The 20836-nt window shown below is 38.5% G+C and overlaps 10 protein-coding genes across 10 annotated transcripts; 6 read left to right on the top strand and 4 right to left on the bottom strand. All coding sequences in view use genetic code 12, as the record gives it.

Moving 5' to 3' along the window:
• Positions 1-38: 38 nt before the first annotated feature.
• Positions 39-296, bottom strand: I9W82_003604 (uncharacterized protein; the record flags this gene model as incomplete). Its single annotated transcript, XM_067692588.1, has 1 exon — positions 39-296. One exon carries the CDS (start codon positions 294-296, stop codon positions 39-41), a length of 258 nt encoding a protein of 85 aa, XP_067548002.1.
• Positions 297-517: 221 nt separating this feature from the next.
• Positions 518-1942, top strand: ASK1 (Ask1p; the record flags this gene model as incomplete). Its single annotated transcript, XM_067692587.1, has 1 exon — positions 518-1942. The coding sequence occupies one exon, from the start codon at positions 518-520 to the stop codon at positions 1940-1942; it is 1425 nt and encodes a 474-aa protein (XP_067548001.1).
• Positions 1943-4783: 2841 nt separating this feature from the next.
• Positions 4784-6505, top strand: AGP2 (Agp2p; the record flags this gene model as incomplete). Its single annotated transcript, XM_067692586.1, has 1 exon — positions 4784-6505. One exon carries the CDS (start codon positions 4784-4786, stop codon positions 6503-6505), a length of 1722 nt encoding a protein of 573 aa, XP_067548000.1.
• Positions 6506-6553: 48 nt separating this feature from the next.
• I9W82_003601 (RlpA-like double-psi beta-barrel domain-containing protein) lies at positions 6554-7126 on the bottom strand (the record flags this gene model as incomplete). Its single annotated transcript, XM_067692585.1, has 1 exon — positions 6554-7126. The coding sequence occupies one exon, from the start codon at positions 7124-7126 to the stop codon at positions 6554-6556; it is 573 nt and encodes a 190-aa protein (XP_067547999.1).
• A 1218-nt stretch (positions 7127-8344) lies between these two features.
• On the top strand, positions 8345-11023 carry I9W82_003600 (dynamin-related GTPase; the record flags this gene model as incomplete). The annotated part of the gene is made up of 1 exon (XM_067692584.1): positions 8345-11023. The coding sequence occupies one exon, from the start codon at positions 8345-8347 to the stop codon at positions 11021-11023; it is 2679 nt and encodes an 892-aa protein (XP_067547998.1).
• A 42-nt stretch (positions 11024-11065) lies between these two features.
• NAN1 (Nan1p) lies at positions 11066-13603 on the bottom strand (the record flags this gene model as incomplete). Its single annotated transcript, XM_067692581.1, has 1 exon — positions 11066-13603. One exon carries the CDS (start codon positions 13601-13603, stop codon positions 11066-11068), a length of 2538 nt encoding a protein of 845 aa, XP_067547997.1.
• A 371-nt stretch (positions 13604-13974) lies between these two features.
• I9W82_003598 (DNA-directed RNA polymerase core subunit) lies at positions 13975-14193 on the top strand (the record flags this gene model as incomplete). The annotated part of the gene is made up of 1 exon (XM_067692580.1): positions 13975-14193. The coding sequence occupies one exon, from the start codon at positions 13975-13977 to the stop codon at positions 14191-14193; it is 219 nt and encodes a 72-aa protein (XP_067547996.1).
• A 124-nt stretch (positions 14194-14317) lies between these two features.
• On the bottom strand, positions 14318-16051 carry I9W82_003597 (M20 family metallopeptidase; the record flags this gene model as incomplete). Its single annotated transcript, XM_067692579.1, has 1 exon — positions 14318-16051. The coding sequence occupies one exon, from the start codon at positions 16049-16051 to the stop codon at positions 14318-14320; it is 1734 nt and encodes a 577-aa protein (XP_067547995.1).
• Positions 16052-17313: 1262 nt separating this feature from the next.
• Positions 17314-18246, top strand: I9W82_003596 (amidohydrolase family protein; the record flags this gene model as incomplete). The annotated part of the gene is made up of 1 exon (XM_067692578.1): positions 17314-18246. One exon carries the CDS (start codon positions 17314-17316, stop codon positions 18244-18246), a length of 933 nt encoding a protein of 310 aa, XP_067547994.1.
• An 886-nt stretch (positions 18247-19132) lies between these two features.
• Positions 19133-20737, top strand: I9W82_003595 (DUF3112 domain-containing protein; the record flags this gene model as incomplete). The annotated part of the gene is made up of 1 exon (XM_067692577.1): positions 19133-20737. One exon carries the CDS (start codon positions 19133-19135, stop codon positions 20735-20737), a length of 1605 nt encoding a protein of 534 aa, XP_067547993.1.
• Between the last annotated feature and the right edge of the window lie 99 nt (positions 20738-20836).

Raw genomic sequence — 20836 nt, 5'->3', positions numbered from 1 at the left:
CTAAGTCACCGAGAATGCTTTTACTCCCCCCCCCCTGATCATTTACCCAGCTCTTTCAAACTTTCCTGAATCTCTTCATGACTAAATGGTTGATCCTCCCTGGCTTTATCTAGCATCGGTTTTATTCCTTGCTTAGCTAGGTTGGCATTAATGCAGGTGATGTATTCATCCCACAACTCGGTACATTCGTTTTCGATGGACTTGCCTTTCAAGAATTTCTCAGTATACCACTTGTTGAAACAATCATCGTACGCATTTTTAGCAGGAGTGCATTCTGGAGCAAAAGATACCGACATTATATTTCCCATAACCGAGCAAACTGTGTTTAAAGGCTATTGCTGTGAGGAAGAGCTTGAAGGACAATGGAAATCTCTCTTGCCATTTCGCAAAAGTCGAAGTCGCTGTGGTAGCTCCAAGTTAGGGTCGTGCAGAACGCGATAAAAAAAATATTGCTTTTATCGCGAGTCGGGAAATGACAACAACAAACTGTATCATCCATCAATATCCACTCAATAAGATGAAGAGGGTATCGATTGTAACTCCTACGACAAGAAGAAAATCTGGAGCTGCATCGCTGGAAGATTATAATGCGAGAAAAGTTATAGAGCAATTAGATCAGGATACCACTTTGGTGCTTCAAGATATAGACAAGAATATTTCCCGAGCAAATGCAATTATAAATGACAAATTGAAACCGGTGATACAGGACTATGGTGTGGAAAGCTGGAAGGTGTGGCATAACTCAGGATTCTGGAAAAAGTTTTTTGAACAGTCTGCCAATGTTGTGTTGAACAGTTTTGAAACTCCCATAAACGAAATACAATCAAGCTCCAACTTTTTATCTGAGATGGAGGATGAAGCGATTGAAGAACAACCCAAAACGTTTACATCTTTGGATACTAGGAGGCCCGATTTGAAGCACCTTGCTGACGAAGATACTGCCACTTGGTCCACTGAACAGCCCCCAAATAGGCAAATGTCGGCATCTACGCCACAAAGGGGTCAACTGTATACTTCAAGATTTGCAGCAGCCTCAAAAATGGCAAGATTTCCTGACAATGTTAGTTTGGATCCCCCTAATTCTAATGCCACAAAGTTGTCCCCTACCAGGCGTCATCTGAAAGCCTCCCCAATGCGTGTTCAAACTATACGTCAATCGCTTGATGCTTTGCATAGGATATCCATATCACCTCGCAAGCAGAGAACGCCAATGACCACCAGAAACTCGGCAATTCAGAATCTCCTAAACTCGTCACCGACATTTCCTGAGCCGCCTGTTTTGCAGTCGGAAATGGGTAGCGAGGCATCAAGGCTTCCAAGTCAACAAACACCAGGCCCCAGTTCTGATCATGAAGGGTATTTACGAAAGTTTCCAAATACCCCAAAATACTCCTCGTCGCGGTATAGCAATTCATCTGCCAATACTCCCCTCGCAGGGGATGCTGATGATGGTGACAATAATTTGGAACCACCTAAATTAGAAAGTGAAACTAATCACCAAAGTCCTGCACCATTGCTAGATAGTGAATCAAGCGAGGATCAATTGCCTGAATTAAACACAATTGAGTTGAAAAGTAGCAGAAAGCGGAGCAAAACTCCACTGGTGGAAAGACCCAGCAAAAGAAGAGTGTCCAATCAAAGGTCAAGTGATCGTCGTGATGAAGAGGATAACATCTTCCTAGATCAGCTGCAAAAAGGTGTACCCAATCTTAACCCAGGGCATAACGAAGACAATAGTGAGCATTCGCGATCCATATCTCAAATCTATGCTGAAGGTATTTCAAAATTGAAAGAAGGGTCAGCGAGTGGTGAAGAGGTGAAGGAGGTTGAAGCAAGTACCAATTTAACTCAAGAAGGGACAAGAGAAGCTACAGAGACCTTGACTGGTGATTTGGGTCCCTTCAAAGAGCGTTGGAAGAAGCTTGCCAATTTCGATGTTTAGTAGGGTATTTAGTTCTGGTTTCATGTATTATTAAAATCTTCAGCACGTGTGAGTTTTAGCCGTATCTAATTACCAAATTAATGCAATTTAAAAACAGTCGTTAAGGGTTGTAAGGTGTAACCTATGCCAAGCCTATAAGCCACTCAGTTATCAGTAATCTTTCTTTATTGATAAGATTATATTGTCGTCCAAGAGTAATGTTTATTTTTTCTTCTGCGTGTGATGACAAATTATTCGTTTCTGATTGGCCAGTCGGAGCGCACAAAAAAAGAAAAAAAGTAAGCATCTGTAATCATGCGGTTTGTAAACGTTGCAAAAATGACTGCAAAAAAAAAAATAAAACAGAGATGGAAGTATAAATAGGCTTCGATTTCCAATAAAACGTTTTCCCTCCAACATCCTTTTCTTCTTCACTCAAACAAAACATTTTTACAATATGACATCTTGCACTGCTTCTCATTGCGTATGCGCTCAAAAAGCTACTTGCTCTTGTGGAGCTCACCCAGCCAACCACTGTGTTTGTGAGAAAGCTGCTCAAGAAAATATTACACCAGATGCATCTGACGCTTGTCCATGTGGAAAGCGTGTAAAGGACTCCTGTACTTGTGGTGCTGATGCTCATTGTCATGGAGAAAGAGAAGGTGAAACTGATTTCACGAATTTGAAGTAGGATTTGGGGTTTAATGGATTGGGATAGTTTATATAATAAGTTAATAAAAGGTATTTATTTTGAGATTGTTTGTAATGTGTTGTTAGTATTTGCTTGTATTCTTTAGTAAAAAGGTAAAAGTGAGAGCCGTCGGGTGTAGACTAAAAAGAGTTTGATGGTTTCATAACAGAGCTACATTGATCCTTGAGCATGTCAAGCTCTTCTACGACTGTAATATAGGCTGATTCTTTGTAAAAAGGATAGCTTCTCAAACCAGTTTATAAACGTGATCAAAAATAAGCTCACTTAAAAGACAGGCAAAATATTTTGAAAAAAATTGTCCCAGATAGTTTAGTGGCTAGAATTACCGTTTGTCGCATGGTAGACCAGGGTTCAATTCCCTGTCTGGGAGCACTTTTCTTTTTTTGCGCACAGCCAACACACTCTAAGATAGGCTTTCTCTCTACAATGAACTGAACATTACGTATACTTTTTGGTTAGGTTTAAAAAAGAATTGCCAGCTTTGGCAGCCGCTGAGATAAGCATTTTTTTTTTTCTCATCGCAACAAGCCAATTACACTGTCGAGAATGCTCTTGAGTTAGGACTTCGACACCATCACACAGCTCCACTCTATCCTATGCTGTATACCCTCCCCCCCTGTTCAGTGAATCAGCTTATTCTCGAGGCTTTATTGTGACAAAAAATTTTTTTTCAAAAGTCGTGTGTCAGTTTGGAAAGCGGCATTTACACTTCCAACGAAATAAAATTGCTATTAAATACGCATGAGTAGTGTACAAAGTGACAAGAATGCATATTCACAACTTGATTGCCAATTAGAGAATAATCATGTGGTATGTGCGTTTACAAGGTAGTGTAAGTCCATTCAAAAAACAATCCATACATGCTAACAGATTAGAAATAACTCGTAACTTTATTATGTAAAACGTTTTTATAATATGTCAAGCGTCTAAAACCTTAAAGTTTAACCCTGGCATTATGGGTCTTGATGGATTCGTTTCGATCTTGTTTGTTCGAATTTGCATAGCTTGTTTGGAATAAGGGTCTACCCCATCCTTGTGTTGATCATATTTAACATCCCGTGACCCAAAACATGTAAATTCTTTTTACTTTGAGACGGAAGTAATTTTCCGTATCACAATCGGCTAGATGCAGACAGGCTTAAAGATGAGAAGACCTGAAAAAAAGAAAAAAAAAAATAAATAAAGTAAATAGTACCCGATGGGACCTACATATTGTTGAACTAATAGATGCAAATGTGTTAGCATTAGCAATAGAGTGGGCGTCATGCTGTTTCATATGTGTCTATAGGTAGTCATGTCGATTCTCACCCCAGAGTTATTATCGCTGCAAAAAAGGAAGAAAAGAAGAGAAAAGAAATTGCATCTAAAAAAAAAGTCATTACGTCATACTTTCATAAAGCTCAATTTTTGTTGGCTCATACCCCTAAACATATAACAAATAGTACCACACTAATACTCAGCCTCTATCTTTCTCTCTCTTCTTACCATGAATCTGCGTACATACTGAAGCTCCCCTGAACTTACAAAGCTTCCTCCATAGTCCAATCCCATATCGCTTTTAATTTCTTTTTTTGCCCTCTTTGCAGCTTTGTGTAAGTGCGGATCTTTCTAAAAAAAAAATTTTTTTCTTGGTAGTGTTCCACGGCGGCTAAACTGCAGCAAAAAAGGAAAAAAAGAAACAAAACAGAGATATCTATTCACGGGTCTTTTTACCTCCATTGTCATAGAGTTACAAATGACCAAAAGTGAAGATCAATCGGACTCATCGATCATTACTCATGAATGTGATTAGAGGAGATAAAGTTGTGTAATCATTACATGAAGATAAGCCATGCACAGAAACGCCATCATCTTGTCCAACATACAGAGTCCTCTTTTTATTTGACGCTTGAAAAAAAAAATTTTTCACTACAATAGAATCAAAACACAAACTGGGCTTTTTCTCGGATTCCCAAATCAGATAAATTGAGGTCCGTTTTCCCTTCAATTGTAGACCCTGTTCACTCTTGTTTCTCTCTGCTCTCTTTTTCTTTTTTCCTTTATCATTTACCAATTTCACTAGACTACCTCCCACCCCCCATCTCCATACTCCCAATTACCGTTCCCTTATTCAAATAGTACCCCACCACACACATGATCAACGTTTAATCATGTGGTTTAAAAAAGATGATAAACAAAGTATCGAGGATGGCAACTCCTTCAACGATAAAGAGATCACTAGAAGATCAAACGAAGAACAGGAATTGTTTACTGATTCCACTAGTTACAACTCCGACAAAGCTTCTAGTTTTGATGGACCAGGCTCGACAAAGAGAACATTGTACAATAGACATTTGCAACTTATAGCCATTGGTGGCTCTATTGGTACTGGTTTGTTTGTCACCATTGGTACTACTGGTTTAGTCAATGGTGGTCCATTAGGTTTACTATTGTCATATTGCATATCTACATTGTTGATTCTTTTATTGACTACAGCTACTGGTGAAATGGTGCTGTACATGCCGGTGGACTCGCCATTTTTAAATATGGCTGGTCGTGTTATTGATCCCGCTTTTGAAGCTGCTGCGTCTGTTAACTTCTGGGCCATGCAAAGTCTTTATATTCCTACGGAAATCACTGCTGTTAACAATATCATCCATTTCTGGCGTGATGATTATTCACCAGCAATTACATTTGTCATTCAAATTGTCATTTACGCAATCATCAACATGTATGCAGTTCGCGTGTTTGGTGAATGTGAGTTTTGGTTTTCATTGGCAAAATTGACCCTTTGTATTGGGCTATTGTTTTTCACATTAATCACCATGTGTGGTGGAAACCCTCAACATGATGCATTTGGATTTAGATATTGGAATGTTGCTGGTGGTCCCATTGGAATGAAGTATGCTACAGGAAGTTTGGGTAGATTTCAAGGGTTTTTAGCTTCACTTAGGTTATCCAGTTCCTTCACTTGTGTTGGTAGTGAATACGTTAGTATGACTGCTGGTGAATGTGTCAACCCTAGAGTCAACATGGCCATTGCGTTCAGAACTGTATTGTACCGCTTGGTGCTTTTTTACATTGGTGGAGCATTATCAGTCTCAATCTTGATTGCATACAATGATCCAAAGTATGTTGCCTTGACTTCGGCTAGTTCCAATGGTGCTTCTTCGCCATATGTTGTGGCTATGCAAAATTTGGGAATTCTGGTTCTACCGCACATTGTTAATGCAGTGATTTTAACTGCAGCTTTCTCAGCTGGTTGTTCATATACATACACCTCATCAAGATGTTTGTACAATTTGGCTAAAAAGGGGTTTGTTCCAAAATTCTTTAAAATATGTACCAAGAAAGGTATTCCTATTTATTGTGTTGCTCTTTCCTGTTGTTTTGCATTGTTGTCATTATTACAATTGGGTAAATCCGGAAGTGTTGCATTAAATTATATGTTTAACTTGGTTACTGGAGCTCAAATTCTCAACTATGGATTCATGGGTCTTACTTATATTGGCTTTTACCATGCCGTCAAAGCACAAGGAATTGATCGTACAAAGTTCACCTATAGGTCATGGTTTCAACCATATTCAATCTATTTCACTACGTTTATATATTGGTGTATTATTGGATGTTTGGGATACCAGGTGTTTTTGCCAGGAAGATGGGCCGTTGATAGCTTCTTGTTTAGTTACGTTATGATTTTCGTTTCATTAGCGGTCTACATTCTTTGGAAACTTATCAAGAGGACTAAATTTATTAAACCTATTGATGCCGATTTGACTACTGGTCTTGATGAAATTGAAGCTCATGAAGCTGAGTTTAATGCACAAATGGAAGAGAGTAGTCAAGGAGAGAAAAAGAGCGAATGGAAGAGCTACTTAAACTGGATATTTTAAGAATAACATTATATATACCATAGACTAAAAATACAAATTTATACATGTCTATAACCACTCCCAAGTAATATCAATTCTACCTAACTTCTTATCAGCCAACTGAGTAAAAGCAGAAGGTGAGAAATCTAAATCATTATAAGCACAACTTGCACAACGGTCAACAATAGTTACATCAACTGATTTACCTTCATAATATGCTCTAATCTTTTTACCACATAAGGGGTTATGATTTGGATTATTGTCAGTGTTGTGGTCATCGTATAATCCATGGGAGACGGCAATGACGTACTCGTCATCACTATTGACTTTACCACAAGCACCCAATTCTACGCTGTAATAAGTACCTTCACCGGATTGAAGGGAACCTGATGGCTTTGTGGATGTAGTAGGTGAAGAAGGTGTTGTACTGGTTGATGGAAGATATTCCGTGGTTAATGTTGTTGGATCAACTGTGGCATCTGCAGTCTCAGTAGTCGATGATGTAAGAGTAAGTGTATGTCCATGCTTGTCAACAACCACGGTGTGATACACAGTGATGAATACAGTCTCGACTTGAGGTTCTGGAACGGCATTAATAGCGGTGAAAAGGTAGGCAAGTGTTGCTAAGTATGTCAATTTCATCTTTGAATTAGTATAGTTTGGATCCCATCAGAGAAGATACATTGTGAACTTTACACTGATTTATATACTCTTATTCGTACAACTATTGCACCATTATTATCGTTTCATAATATGGTGCGATACGACTGCAAAAGAGAAATAATAATAATAAAAGAAACAAAATAAGTAGAGATTGCAAAAGAAACACAAACCGTGACATGATTATGATAGAGCTGCAAATAATTCAGCGTCAAGCAAAAACTGACAGTCATGGTCATTCCTCCCATCATTTCGCTAATGTCACTATTGCGTGCTTTTGATCGGCCGAAAAATCGGTTGCAAATATAATAATTATCTCACCACGCGAGAAAAGAAACGAAACCGACAAATTGTTAGCCAACAAATATTTTATTTAACCACTTATTATTTTGTTTAGTGTGGGTATGCTAATATGCTTTAAAAGAGGAGCCTGTTGTGAGATATAATAAAAGCCCAAGAATCTGATATTCAGTATTACGCTCTTGATGCATTATTTAATTTCTTCTACATGAGCCACACTGAAAATGCTCAGTTTGGAATAGAGATATACTTTTGACATCAAATGTTTACTTTGATCGAAACTGTAGATCGATAAATCCCTGTTGTGAGCAAAACAGGGTATTTTACAACAATTTTACAACCAAAAAAAACCAAAACACACAACTTTTAGTTAAGCGTCCAGTAATTGGCTTAAAAAACAGACTAAAGTAGATCATAACCTACAGTTGTAACATATATACCTCATAGAGAAACAACACTTGCGTAGCGAGCAACCAAGCTCTGATTTCACTATTTCTACCCCTTAAAAATCTTGCTCCATGTGACATACTTTTATGTTTCTTAGAAGACCGGCAAAAAAATTTGAAAATTACACGCTCTTTTAGCTCAGTTGGTAGAGCGTTGCACTTGTAATGCAAAGGTCACTAGTTCGACTCTGGTAGGGAGCATTGCTTTTTATTTTTTTGATTTTCATGAACCCCTAGCTTGCTGCTACTCTATATATGACCATCGAAACAAATACAGAGCTTTGCCTCTTCATGTTATCGCTGTTCCCACTTTTCCTCCCTTCCCTTCGCTTCTCCTGAAATCTGGTGAGGTTGAAGCGGAAAAATAAAAAACAAGACACCAAAAACAAAGAACGTAAAAAAAAGCAAAATTACAACGGCAAGATTGACAGGTTTGAAACCACACACTTCATCAATGATACCCATACTCAATAGACGACTAATATTGAACACACAGTCGATATTCAGCAGGAGGTTCCTTTTCATCAGACCAACACTGGGAAACACATCCAGACTTATACCAAATCACCGTCATCACCACAATAATGGAATATTAATCCCAACTAGAAACATTGGGTTTATCAAAGTTTTGGCAAAAGCAACAAGATTGCCAGCATATATAGGAGGAGGAATGGCTGCAGGAGGAACCTATATTGCCTACAAGGTGGAGCAAGCTAGCTCATATACCCAAGAACAATTGGGCCGATTCAAGGATTTTACTGATGGTGTGTTTGATAAAACCGGAGAATTTTTCAAAAGCATGAGTGGTGGGGAAAACGGCGGTGACAATAGTAGTGGTGGAGGTGATGGTGGTGGCAATGGCAATGATGCTGCTACTGCTATAGGTGGTGCTACAGCTGCTGCTGTCGGGCTTACAAGTGATGATGAAGATGAAACCGCGATAGAAGATGAAGATGAAGATGATATGGAAACTCTTATTGAAGAGGATGACGATGAAGATTTTGAAGGACCAGATGAGACTGACGACAACATGTTAAACCTCACTCGTCAAATGATTGAAATTAGGAACATATTAGCAAGTATAGATCACGATGGGATAAAGTTACCCTCGATTGTGGTTATTGGCTCACAATCCAGTGGTAAGTCATCAGTATTGGAAAGTATTGTTGGACAGGAGTTTTTACCAAAAGGTTCCAACATGGTGACAAGAAGACCTATTGAGTTGACATTGGTAAACACACCAGAATCGGCATCGAATGTGGCTGAATTGCCGGCATTGAAGATCAATAACTTGACAGATTTCACTCAATTGCAAAAAATTTTGTATGATTTGAATATGGCGGTGCCAGAGTCTGAGTGTATTTCAAATGACCCAATACAAGTGACTATTAGGTCGCCAAAGGTACCAGATTTATCATTGGTTGATTTACCAGGATACATCCAAGTTGAAGCTGCTGATCAACCCACTGAATTAAAGAAAAAGATTAGAGAGCTTTGTTTTAAATACTTGGAACCTCCAAATGTCATTTTAGCAATTTCTGCTGCCGATGTTGATTTGGCCAACTCGGCTGCTCTTAGGGCTTCAAGATTGGCAGATCCTAGAGGTGAAAGAACTATTGGTGTGATTACAAAGTTGGATTTGGTGAGTGCAAAGGAAGCACATCTGATTTTGACCAACCGTAAGTACCCCTTGAGATTGGGATATGTTGGTGTTATTACCAAAGCCCCGCAAGCCAAGGGAAATAGCAGTTTGTTTTCAAGAAACAAGGTAACTGGGTACCAAGCATTTGTAGCACAACAAAACTTTGAACACAATTACTTGAGAGAACATAAGGAAGACTTTTACGGTACCACAGTTGGTACAAGAAATTTGAAAAAGAAGTTGATGAAAGTTTTGGAAAAGACCATGGCAGCTTCGTTAAGGCCTACTCATTTGGCAATTCAACAAGAGTTGGAGGAAACGTCCTACCAATTTAAGGTGGAGTTTAATGATCGTCCATTGACGCCGGAAATGTACTTGGCAAACAACATTGATATGTTGAAATTGGGAACCAAAGACTTGAGTCATCACTTTTCACGTAATGAATTGAAGGCTATATTAAAGAATGCTTTGGATCAAAAAGTATTGGATTTGTTAGCCGAAAGGTATTGGAATAAGCCATTTGATTTGAATAGTACCACCGTGGTGGAGCCAAATTTGAAGGAGTTGACACAGGCCATCCACGATGATGACATTTACTGGCATAGGAAACTCGACTTGGCCTCTGGTTCATTGACGAAATTGGGTGTTGGTAGATTGTCGACAAATTTGATAACCAATGCGCTTTTAACTGAAGTGGAGAACCTCGTTGATAATACACAATTAAAGAACCATCCAATGGCAAAACAAGCAGTTAAAGATGCAGCAAAAACTGTCTTGGGTGCTAAATACTATTCCACTGCTGATCAAGTCGAAAACTGTATCAAGCCATACAAGTACGAAGTTGAGATTGAAGATCGTGAATGGGATACATCCAAGGCTAATGCTGTTGCTTTATTAAAGGAAGAAATGAGACAGTGTGATGAGGTTTACAATGACTTGAAGCATCATGTTGGTGGACGCAAACTACAACAAGTTGTCACTTATTTGGAAAAGTTGAAACAAACCAAGTCAGAAAACATTGATCTCACATCAAATGAAGCATTGGGATTTTCCCCAACATTGATTCAACGCGGTAAAGATGCCATTTTCTTGAAAGATCGATTATCATTACTTAAAATGAGATATCAATTCATCAAGAGTTCCAAAAAATGTAAATCAAAAGAAAACAAGTATCAATGTCCGGAAGTTTTCCTTGATGCAGTAGCAACCAAGATCTCCACCACGGCGATCCTATTCCTAAATGTTGAATTATTGAGTGATTTCTATTACAATTTCCCTCGAGAATTGGATGTTAAATTTTTTACCAATTTATCCAAAGATGAAATCGAACGATTTGCAAAAGAGGATTCAAAGATCAAGAAACATATTGAGTTACAAGAACGTAAAGATTTATTGGAAAATGCTTTGAGTAAGATTGAAAGTGTGTTGGCTATACAACGTGGACAACTGAAGGATAAAGAAGAGGACCATAAGTCAATATTCAAATGGTAGGAAGATCCCACTTTCTTTTCTTTTTTCTGTAAATAGGTGTGTTTATTTGAGAATGTTTGATATACGATCGAATATAGTTTCTATTTGAATTCCATCGAGATTTTGGAAAATCGGTTGGAATGTGTGTAAGTCAACAACTTTTGATCCTTCTTCTTCTTCTTCATCAACTGCATGAGCACCATTAGATTGATACTTCACTGGCGCGTTGCCACCGTTCAACAAATCAACATTTGCTTGTGCTGTGATTAACATTTGACTGATTTCATTAGTTAACCCAGTAACGTCTTCACTCTCCATATCCAACAACGACGAGTTCAACGACCCAACACGAGTTTCCAAATCAACGAATAAAAAGCCCGTAGCATCAGTCTTGACTGAAGCAATACCCAGCGAATGGTGATGTACAGATACCGGTTTCAATTGATTAGGTTTAAAAATGTACAATTTGGAACTTATTTGCAACTTTTCCAAATCGGGTTCGAAATTGGAATACGAGTTGATGGCTAAACAAATGAGATTTCTTGTGGAATCAATAGTTATCAAGTTTTTACCACCACTAGTTGTCGAAACTTTTGTAACTAGGTTGGTGAGTTGACCTTTGATCAAGTCGTAAACGCAGAATCTCGTTTTGGATAAAACAACGAGATTGTTATTCAAATACTTTATGGATCTGATTTTCGATTCAGTTAATATCGGAAGTTGAAAGTCCAATGGATCAAACGTCCTACTATCCAAACATGTGATTGAACATTCATGACTTAGGAAAATGGTGGAACTATCATCTGACCAAGCTAAGGAAACCGCATCAGACACATTTGAAGATGATGGCTTTTGTTTACGTAAAGTCCATGCAATTTGTTGTGATTTGTTTGCTGGTGTAGTAACCTTGTAAGCTTCTTTCGGGTATGATGGCCTCCAAATACGAATGCCACCTTTATTATCAGCAGTCAAGAACGCCACACCATTGAAATATGAGCTAGGTGCTGGAATCAATGCCATTACTGGTGCTGATTTCCCATGAGGATCAAGAATCTTTGTTGTTAATTCCCAATATCCATTTCGAGTATCTTTATCCTTTTCCTTGTCCTTATTCTCAATAAATTTCCAAAATTTCAACGCGTATTGTTTATCATTGGTTGACAAGAGACAATCAATTTCAGCACTAGCGACTTCATCATAAGTACACATCCAATCACCATCAATTGTAAATTGTAGTAATGAAATTTGTGGATCAAGCAACTTGGTCTCTGAACGTACTTTACCAATGGGTAAAACTGATGCTGCATGCTGAATAAAACTTTGTTCATTCTTGACTAAATCAAATGATTGGATTGATGATTCATTAGGGAAGTACAAGTTTTTCGTTTTAGGGTGGATTTCAAATTGACAGCTGTAATCGTATCTCAACTTAAGTTTGTTGAATTGATCCAATCCTTCTTTAGCAAGTCTTTTTCTCGTACGCGATAAGGTTGTTTTCAAATTGTTGGTAAACTTAGGTCTTATTGTATTCACTGACAATCTTGACACAAGATCCACCAATGATAAAACCAAAATTTCAAAATTGTTGACATCGGTCTTCAACAATAACTCAACGTAATCATTCTTGTGGTTATCGATATTTATCTTGTCAATAATCCCATTCAATCTGGGTAAAAATTGTTTCTTTTCCGTCTCCAATTGCCAAAACACCAATACTTTTTCAGCACCACCAGAAAGAAGGTAATTATTATCATGTGAAAATTGCAATGCATCAACTTGATCAATGTGCCATTTGAAGACACGTTGTTGCAGTTTGTCGTTATTTACAAGACCACCATACAAGACTTGAATCACACCGGCATTTGTACCCAACGCAATCAATGAATCGTTTGATACTGCTACTGCAGTAATTGTTGATTTATACTGGAAGGGAATCACTTCTTTTACAATCAATGATTCCAAATTTGCAACTGATGTGGCGGTCGCTTGATCGTCTTGACTGTTGGTATAGTAAGTTGCCAAATCCAACAACAATACCTTGTGGTCATTCATAACAAAAGCTAATTTCCTGGTATCTAAAGATACCGAGTACATTAGCACATTAGGCACTTCTCCAATCACCGACAACAGTTCCGATGTCCTATCAAATGAATTTATAAATCTTGTATGTGGACTAAATCCCTTTCTCTTATCCCTCTTTCCTGTGATAACGATATACTTGTTATGTCTCACACATACAACAGACAATAGAAGCAAATTACCCAATTGTTGTTGTATTGAACTTTGACCAATTATAGCATCACTCAACTTATCTTTATAATTGACAGTGATGATTTCTCCGAAACTTTTGAAAAGAATAACATGATTAGGATTGGTTACATCTAACTTGATATCCACCAAATCACTCAAATCTAAATCTATCGTCTTAATGCATTGTCTAGTGGATATAAAGTATACTCTAATTTGATGAGTTAATGTAGTAATCAAGTATCTTCCATCGTGAGAGAATATCGATGCTGTGGTTTGTGAATATGGGAAATGAGTCGGTACTCCACCGGTCAACATGGATAATGACCATTCATCTATGTTAGCGGAAGGCATATTGTGAGTGGGAAAGAATGAAAGTATTGAGGATATGAAATTTTTTTGGTAAACTTTTTCGATGAGGGAAGAAGAAGAAGAAGAAGAAAACACAAAACGAAGCAGAAGAGAAAAAAATTCAACAGAGAAAATTATTCAATCAATCATCATCATCACATCATCATCATCAAAAGACCAATACTATCAACCCATCTCTGCAGAAGCTACAGACACTGTGAATAACTAGACACCTCACACCCGAATCTACACACACAACTCGTATTACCGTTCTTAGTTCAGAGAATCAATACATCTTACTGTTGAAGAGCATAACCGCCATCTTCCTACACACTAATCCCATACACATATATATATATCACACACATTACACTATGATTATTCCAATACGTTGCTTTTCCTGCGGTAAAGTTGTCGGTGACAAATGGGAAGCTTATTTAGAATTATTACAAGATGAATCCATGCCAGAAGGTGAAGCTTTAGATAAACTACACTTGAAGAGATATTGTTGTAGGAGAATGGTGTTGACTCATGTTGATTTGATTGAAAAGTTCTTGAGATATAACCCGTTGGAAAAGAAGGATATAAATTAGGAGATAGAATGCGTTTTAGTGGCTATATTGCAAAGTTCAGGCTGCTTTGTATTACTTTTTTTTTCATGTATTTTATAAAAAAAAATGATTACAGTTTTTAAGAAATCAGTGTAGAGGCTTCACTCTAATTACCTGCTTTTGCAGTATCAATAGCTTGCAAATATTCATAAAACCAAGCTTGTAATTGCAAATGCCCATCAAATTGCATCTTCTCATCAACTGAGTGTACACCGCTTTCAAGAATGTTGGCCATATAAAATGGAGAATATCTGAAAATGTGCTTTGTCAAATTCCAGTAATGCCTTGTATCAGTATTAGGTGTCATGAGAGATGGTGCAGTTACAATTGGATATGTCAAGTTGGGGAAAACCAAGTCCTCAAAGACATGTCTTGTAACTCCCGACAAGTATGACCAAATGGTGTCATCAGTAGGTGTTCGTGGTGCAGCTTCTAAAGGAGAATCTTCAGTAATCGTGAATTTACCAGCATATGGTGTATCGGGCTCATAAACTGTTTCACCAAAAGCAACCACCTTCAATCCATGTCTGTCGGCAACTTCGATAACTCGAGCAGTGAAATGTTGCTTAACAAACGCTACATTGGATTCAACTGCGATACGATGATTAACACCAATCTTTGTCACTTCTGGTAAAGCATTGACTTTCTCACCCCCCTTGATGATATCCAATGCTTGTGATGTTGTAATGAGGTATCTAAACCATCTATTTTCAGAAACCTTGGCAACCAATTTTGAATTTGCAAATTTGTCAAATCCAGCTCTTAAAATGACCTTTTTAAATGACTTTGGAATCTTCTTCTTTGGATCATGCACAGCAAGACATTGAAAGTATTTGAGAGTTGGATTCTTGTCAGTAAGAATAGACTTATAAGGATCTTTTTCCATCAAATAACCCAATTCCGACATAATTCCAATCGATGTATGATCAGGAGGAATTGACGAGTGACCTCCAGGTGTAGTCAACTCAACATAGATTTCAACACGCCCCTTTTCACCAGTGACAGGAGTAGCAATGATAGTATCGGTAAATGGATCAGTGGAGAGGCCAGTACCCTCATCAACTAAAGCATAAAATGAATCCTTGCCATACTTCTCTTCCAAGTGTTTAGCAATTTGCAAAGCTCCATTCTCACCTGAACCTTCTTCATCAAATCCAAACGCAGCAATAATGGTTCTACTAGGGCTATGACCGTGTTTTAACAAAAGCTCCAATGATTCTAAAATTGCAATCAAGACATTCTTGGTATCAACTGCACCTCTGCCGTAAACGTATTCTCCGTCATAATGCCCAGCTAATGGCGGATACTTCCATTTTTCTAATGTGTCCTTTTGAATAGGAACCGTGTCTTGGTGGGCAGTAAGCAAAACTGGCTTAAGTGTTGCATCTGTCCCTTTCCAGGTATACACCAACCCATACGTATTGACCGTAGTGACATCCAAGTTTTCATAAATCAATGGGAATGTAGACTTTAAGTATTTGTGGAATTCCTTAAACTTGGCCCATATTTCAGGTGCTTCATCAACAGGCGGTTGATTATCAAGGATTTGCGTATCAATTTGAACAGCACCAGATAATCTCCCAACTGATTGTTCTCTGTATTTTGGATCGTATAAGATATCCAACACTGACGAATTGTCCTTGTAAAAAGAAGAAGGAGCAATTGGATCTTGCAAGGGACAAATGTTGGAATCTGGCCCTGGAATTGGAGTAAGGGCAATCTTTAAATAACTGAATAAATTAGTGGAAAAGAAAACGACTAGCAAAATGACAAAAGTCAATCCTCCAACAATGGAGTACCTTCTTTTGCCTGAATCACCGTCCAATGGAAGACCAATCATGATACTGTATCAGTTAAAGATGAATATGTTGACGCTAGTCTCTCACGAGGTGGAGGATTTGAGGCATTTTTAAATGGTGACTAGTTTTCCAGAGTCAGATATATCAGATAAGCCTTAAAAGAACATCCAATCTATGGAAATTTTTTTGTGCGCCTAATGCCTAATTCGGAAAGTAAATTCCGTTTTTGTGTGTTCGATAAAAGGGCAGCTTATCGACTCTCTAGTTAAGACTTTTGTTAGGTTCTACTTCGAATATCACCAAAAATGTTGAGTATGTGCTAGAGAGTAGTAAGATTCCATCAAGAAGGCTAAGAGAGGCTCATTGGTGACCTTGACCCCTAGCCTTGGAACTTCAAACGCTTTAGATTTGGACGTCAATGCCGCTATTAAAGCTAGCCTGCATCTCGATTAGGCTGTGTCGAAGAAAGATGAAGTTGAACCATGAAACAGAGGTTTTGGACAACTACAAAGCCAAATATCTCTGCTTATGATGAAGCCGGTGGTACTTAAACTAGCAAGTTGTGTAGCTTAACTCTAAGGATTCTCTCATGTATGAGCACCTCGGTGCATTCATGTAGCACTTTTGGTTCTTCCTTTCATTCCACGTAAGTTTAAGCCAGACATATTGTGTTTGTAGTGCACCGCGCTTAGAAAACAGGTTAACAAAAAATGGAGGCATTCGAATGCTTTTTTACTCCTTGCCGCATAATATGAAAGATAAGCATAGGTGAAGATGATAAAATAAGTCGAAGCTGACGACTAGCTTGTGAAAGAACTCAATACAAGTCAACAATGAAAACAATTGCTATAAAAGTGTAAAGCCTGTGATTTGTATTCAAATTAACTCATTTACTTGGAAAGATCGGAAGACTGATCCGATACATGATAGAGAAAGTGGAGAAAAAAACACGAAAGGGATAAAGATTAACCGACAAGGAAAGAAGCAATTCTCATATATCAAACCCCTCGCGGAATTAGCACCCGATTCTCCACTGATCACGAGAACACTGCTTACCCAGGATAACCCCACAGCTTGTTCATTGAGATAAGAAGTGATGCTTCTTATGTAGATGCTCCTACTACTTTGAGTAAAACTTTTCTACTTGGGCGGATAGAGAAAAAAATTGCCGCTCTTTCTGATCCGTTATTATTACAAAAAGGGTTACGTAATCGCAGCAATATAAATAAAGTCAAGGTTCAGAAAGCAATCATGTTTTAACCAAGCAATTCCACACATTTCAAGAAGCTAAGAAAAATCTACAATGCCCAGACGTATCGATACTCATGCACACGTTGTACCTCCATTTTATAGGGATTGGTTAGACGAGAAGGGAGTTAGTGCTGGTGGTTTGCCCATTCCTGAATGGTCAGAAGAAACTTGCCTTGAACAGAATCAAAAGAATGGCGTTGAAACGTCTATATTATCAGTATCTACACCTGGTGTCTATTTAGGAAAGCATGCCAAAGAGGCCAAAGGAATGGCTCGTAAAGTTAATGAGTTCTGCTTTGAGTTGGTGAAAAAAAAACCCAAAAATTTCGGATATTTTGCTACTTTGCTTTTACCTGATGTAGAAGGTTCAATTGCTGAAGCTGAGTATGCATTGGACCATTTGAAGGCTGACGGTGTCATCTTATTGTCAAATGTTGGAGATACTTATCTTGGTGATGAATCTCAGGAACCTTTAATGGAGGTTTTGAACAAAAGAGGAGCCGTGGTTTTCATTCATCCTTCACACTTGCCAGCCAAACCAGTTGAAACAATACCTCCATTTGTTGCTGACTTTTTATTATGCACAGTGAGAGCAGCTATCAACATTATGAAGAGTGAGTGGTTTGAAAAATATCCCAACATCAAGTTTATTCTTTCGCATGCTGGGGGATTCCTTCCATACGCTGCTGACAGGATTGCTATTCTGGAAAGTGGAGCAAGTGGGTATGAAGAAGTTATGTCAGCCTTGCAATCGTTCTATTTCGACACTGCGCTCACTGGTCCTCATGCGATGGAGACGCTTCTTAAATTTGCTCACCCCGAAAGGATTACCTTTGGTAGTGACTGGCCATATGCATTTGCTCCAATATCTGAATGGTTTACTTCCAAGTTGGAAAGCAACCTGGATATTGACAGTGCTACGAAAGATAGAATCGATCGAAAGAATGCCGAATTTTTGTTTCCAAGATTGGCTCAATATAAGTAGTGTAGTATGAGTAAACAAATAAAATGATTAGATTTGGTTGAAATTACAGAATGGCTTAAATGTAGAGCGTTAATGACTAAGTTTTGGAGGCAATCATGCTAGACTCCTCCACGGTGAACATACTGAAATACTACCAAGTGTTCAACACGAACCTAGCCATTTACTATATGTCTACAGACCCCACTTTCGAAATCTTCCTGACAGGTCGATTGCCAATTCAGGGAATTTTGTAAAATCATCCTTTGCTGAAGCTTCGTTGTAAGGATTACGGTCCCCTCTCATAACCACGTCTTGCTCCACTTTTTAAACTTAACCACCCCACAATCTATAATACCAATTCAGGTAACAACAACAGTCATTTCTTTTCTCCTCCGCTCCTTGCCCCCATAGAGTACTGTATGTAGTGAGAGTAAATAAAGGCGGATGGAAATAAAAAGTATCGGCCGTTCCTATCCGCAGGTAACAAATTTTGTGTAATATTTACCCAAACTTATTGCTTGGTCATAATAAGAGTGTAAGTATGTGAAAAGCGCCTTACAGGCTTTACGGTCGCTTGATGCATGATGCATAAGATGAATAGGTATGGCAGTACACTACAGTACTGCTTCTATCTCTCCTCTTCTATGCAACTTGATTTTGCAACTACCATTTTTGTGTTAAAAACTAAAAACGGACGTTTGAAGTCTCATAGGAAGAGAAGAAATTTCTCCAATATCTATTCAACTTGTTCAAATGACGGAGATGAGGGGGATATCCTGAGAAAATCACTATATATATGTACTGAAAGAGTTCTTATCTGCAATCACTTAATAAGTTCACTATTACAAGCGTATTAAAAGGCAAAACTGATACTTTGTTGATATTTAGCTCATCAGTTTGCACTACAATGGGGCAGCTAGTATACACAGCATCGCACGGGGTGGGCCAAATGGCTCTAGTGTCGATATTCAACGGGGCGGCTCAAGGATCGGGTGTTAGTCCGATGCTCAAGTGGGGTAAAAATTTGATAGGCCCCGAACTTCCACCTGCATTGGTCAACTATTTTATCGACACTCAGCTCAATTTATTTGGCTCCTACCCTAACCACGAAGACAAGGTGCCCAGTATCGTGTTTGCAGTCCTTTTTGCAGTTACATTCGTTGTACATGTTATCATCTTCATCATTAACACTTTGAGAGGACACTACTTTTACTTGTCTTTAATGTGGATGCTTTATTCAGGGTTGAAGGTGATTGCGTTTGCTTTGAGAGCCCAATGGTCCAATGATATTACTCAGATCCTGATTGGACTAACTAGTGAGGTCCTCTTGATTATTCCATCGGTTCTCATTGTGTCAGCCAACTTAATTCTAGCACAGAGACTATTCACGTGGAGGCATCCTGTTGGTGGCTCTCGAAAGTTATTTTGGAATTTCATGATTGGGACTTACATCATGGTTGGAATTCTTATGGGAGTGACTATTACTATCTCACTCGTACCGTACTTGCATGCTGTGGGAAATACATCGTATTGGAGTTGGATTCATTCACAGCAGTTCTCAGCTTTTATGATTATTCTTTACGATTTGACATCAATTGCATTGATTGGGTTGAGTTTTTGGTTGCCAACGAAAAAGGATGAAATGAGGTATACTTATCAGCCTTGGTGGATTGAAAGTTTTGCACCATTCTATTTTGTCAAAAAGCATGCTGCTCCAAAGGCTGAACAGACGTTTATGAAAAGAAACTCAAACCATAGACACGCTACTAGAGTCATTGCAGCTACACACCATCATTTCCATAGCGTCAAGGGATTAACAAATCAGCGAGGTACCCTTAAGCATAATGTCTCCATGGGCATCCTCATCATCTCAACCATTCTCATCACTATTGGATCAATTGGAAAAGCAATTGTGGTGTTTCAAGCTCGATTGCACATGTTTGCTAGCCCAGCCGAAAGTAAATGGTTCATGTACGTTGCATGGGGTGCATTTGAAGTTATCATTATGATCCTTTACATTGTGGGTAGGGTTGATCTTCGTTTCTACCGTCCAGATAGATTGCCGTTAGAAATCAGACGTATAGTCACTTCTGAACAAACTTATTACCCAAGTTCAGACGAAGATGAAGAAGGATTTCATAGAGATAGGCCCGAGACGTATGATAAGATGCGTTGCGGCGATCACATTGAGCACGGCTATAAGAATTCGGAATCTAGAATGGAACCTGCACATTTAGGAGAGCTCGAGAGTGATGTAGAACCACAGTTAGAAAATGAAGTTGATGATGTTGATTCTAATGATTGGGATTTCGCATATCCCCAGAATGAGAAAGAGAGCAGTGGTTCAGATGAATTCAATGGGGTGGTTGTTAAGCCATATGGAAACAAGATCAACAGTGGTGAATCTATTTATAGTGGCAGAGCCAAATCCCACAATCGACAACATCCATATGCGCAATACCCCACAGATAACAAAATACGTGATGATGCGTATTCCGAATTTCACTTTTAGGGAATGAAATGAAAGCTATGTAACGAATTATGGGCAGCAGGCATGCCCATCATATAAGGGCAACCTTAGGTTTATAGGTGTAATCAAATATCTTGTACT

This window comes from Candida metapsilosis (assembly GCF_017655625.1).
Source record: "Candida metapsilosis strain BP57 chromosome Unknown scaffold4, whole genome shotgun sequence".
Taxonomy (NCBI): Eukaryota; Fungi; Ascomycota; class Pichiomycetes; order Serinales; family Debaryomycetaceae; genus Lodderomyces; species Lodderomyces metapsilosis.
The sequence above is the reverse complement of the archived record's forward strand: the minus strand, read 5'-3'. Positions and strand labels throughout refer to the sequence as shown.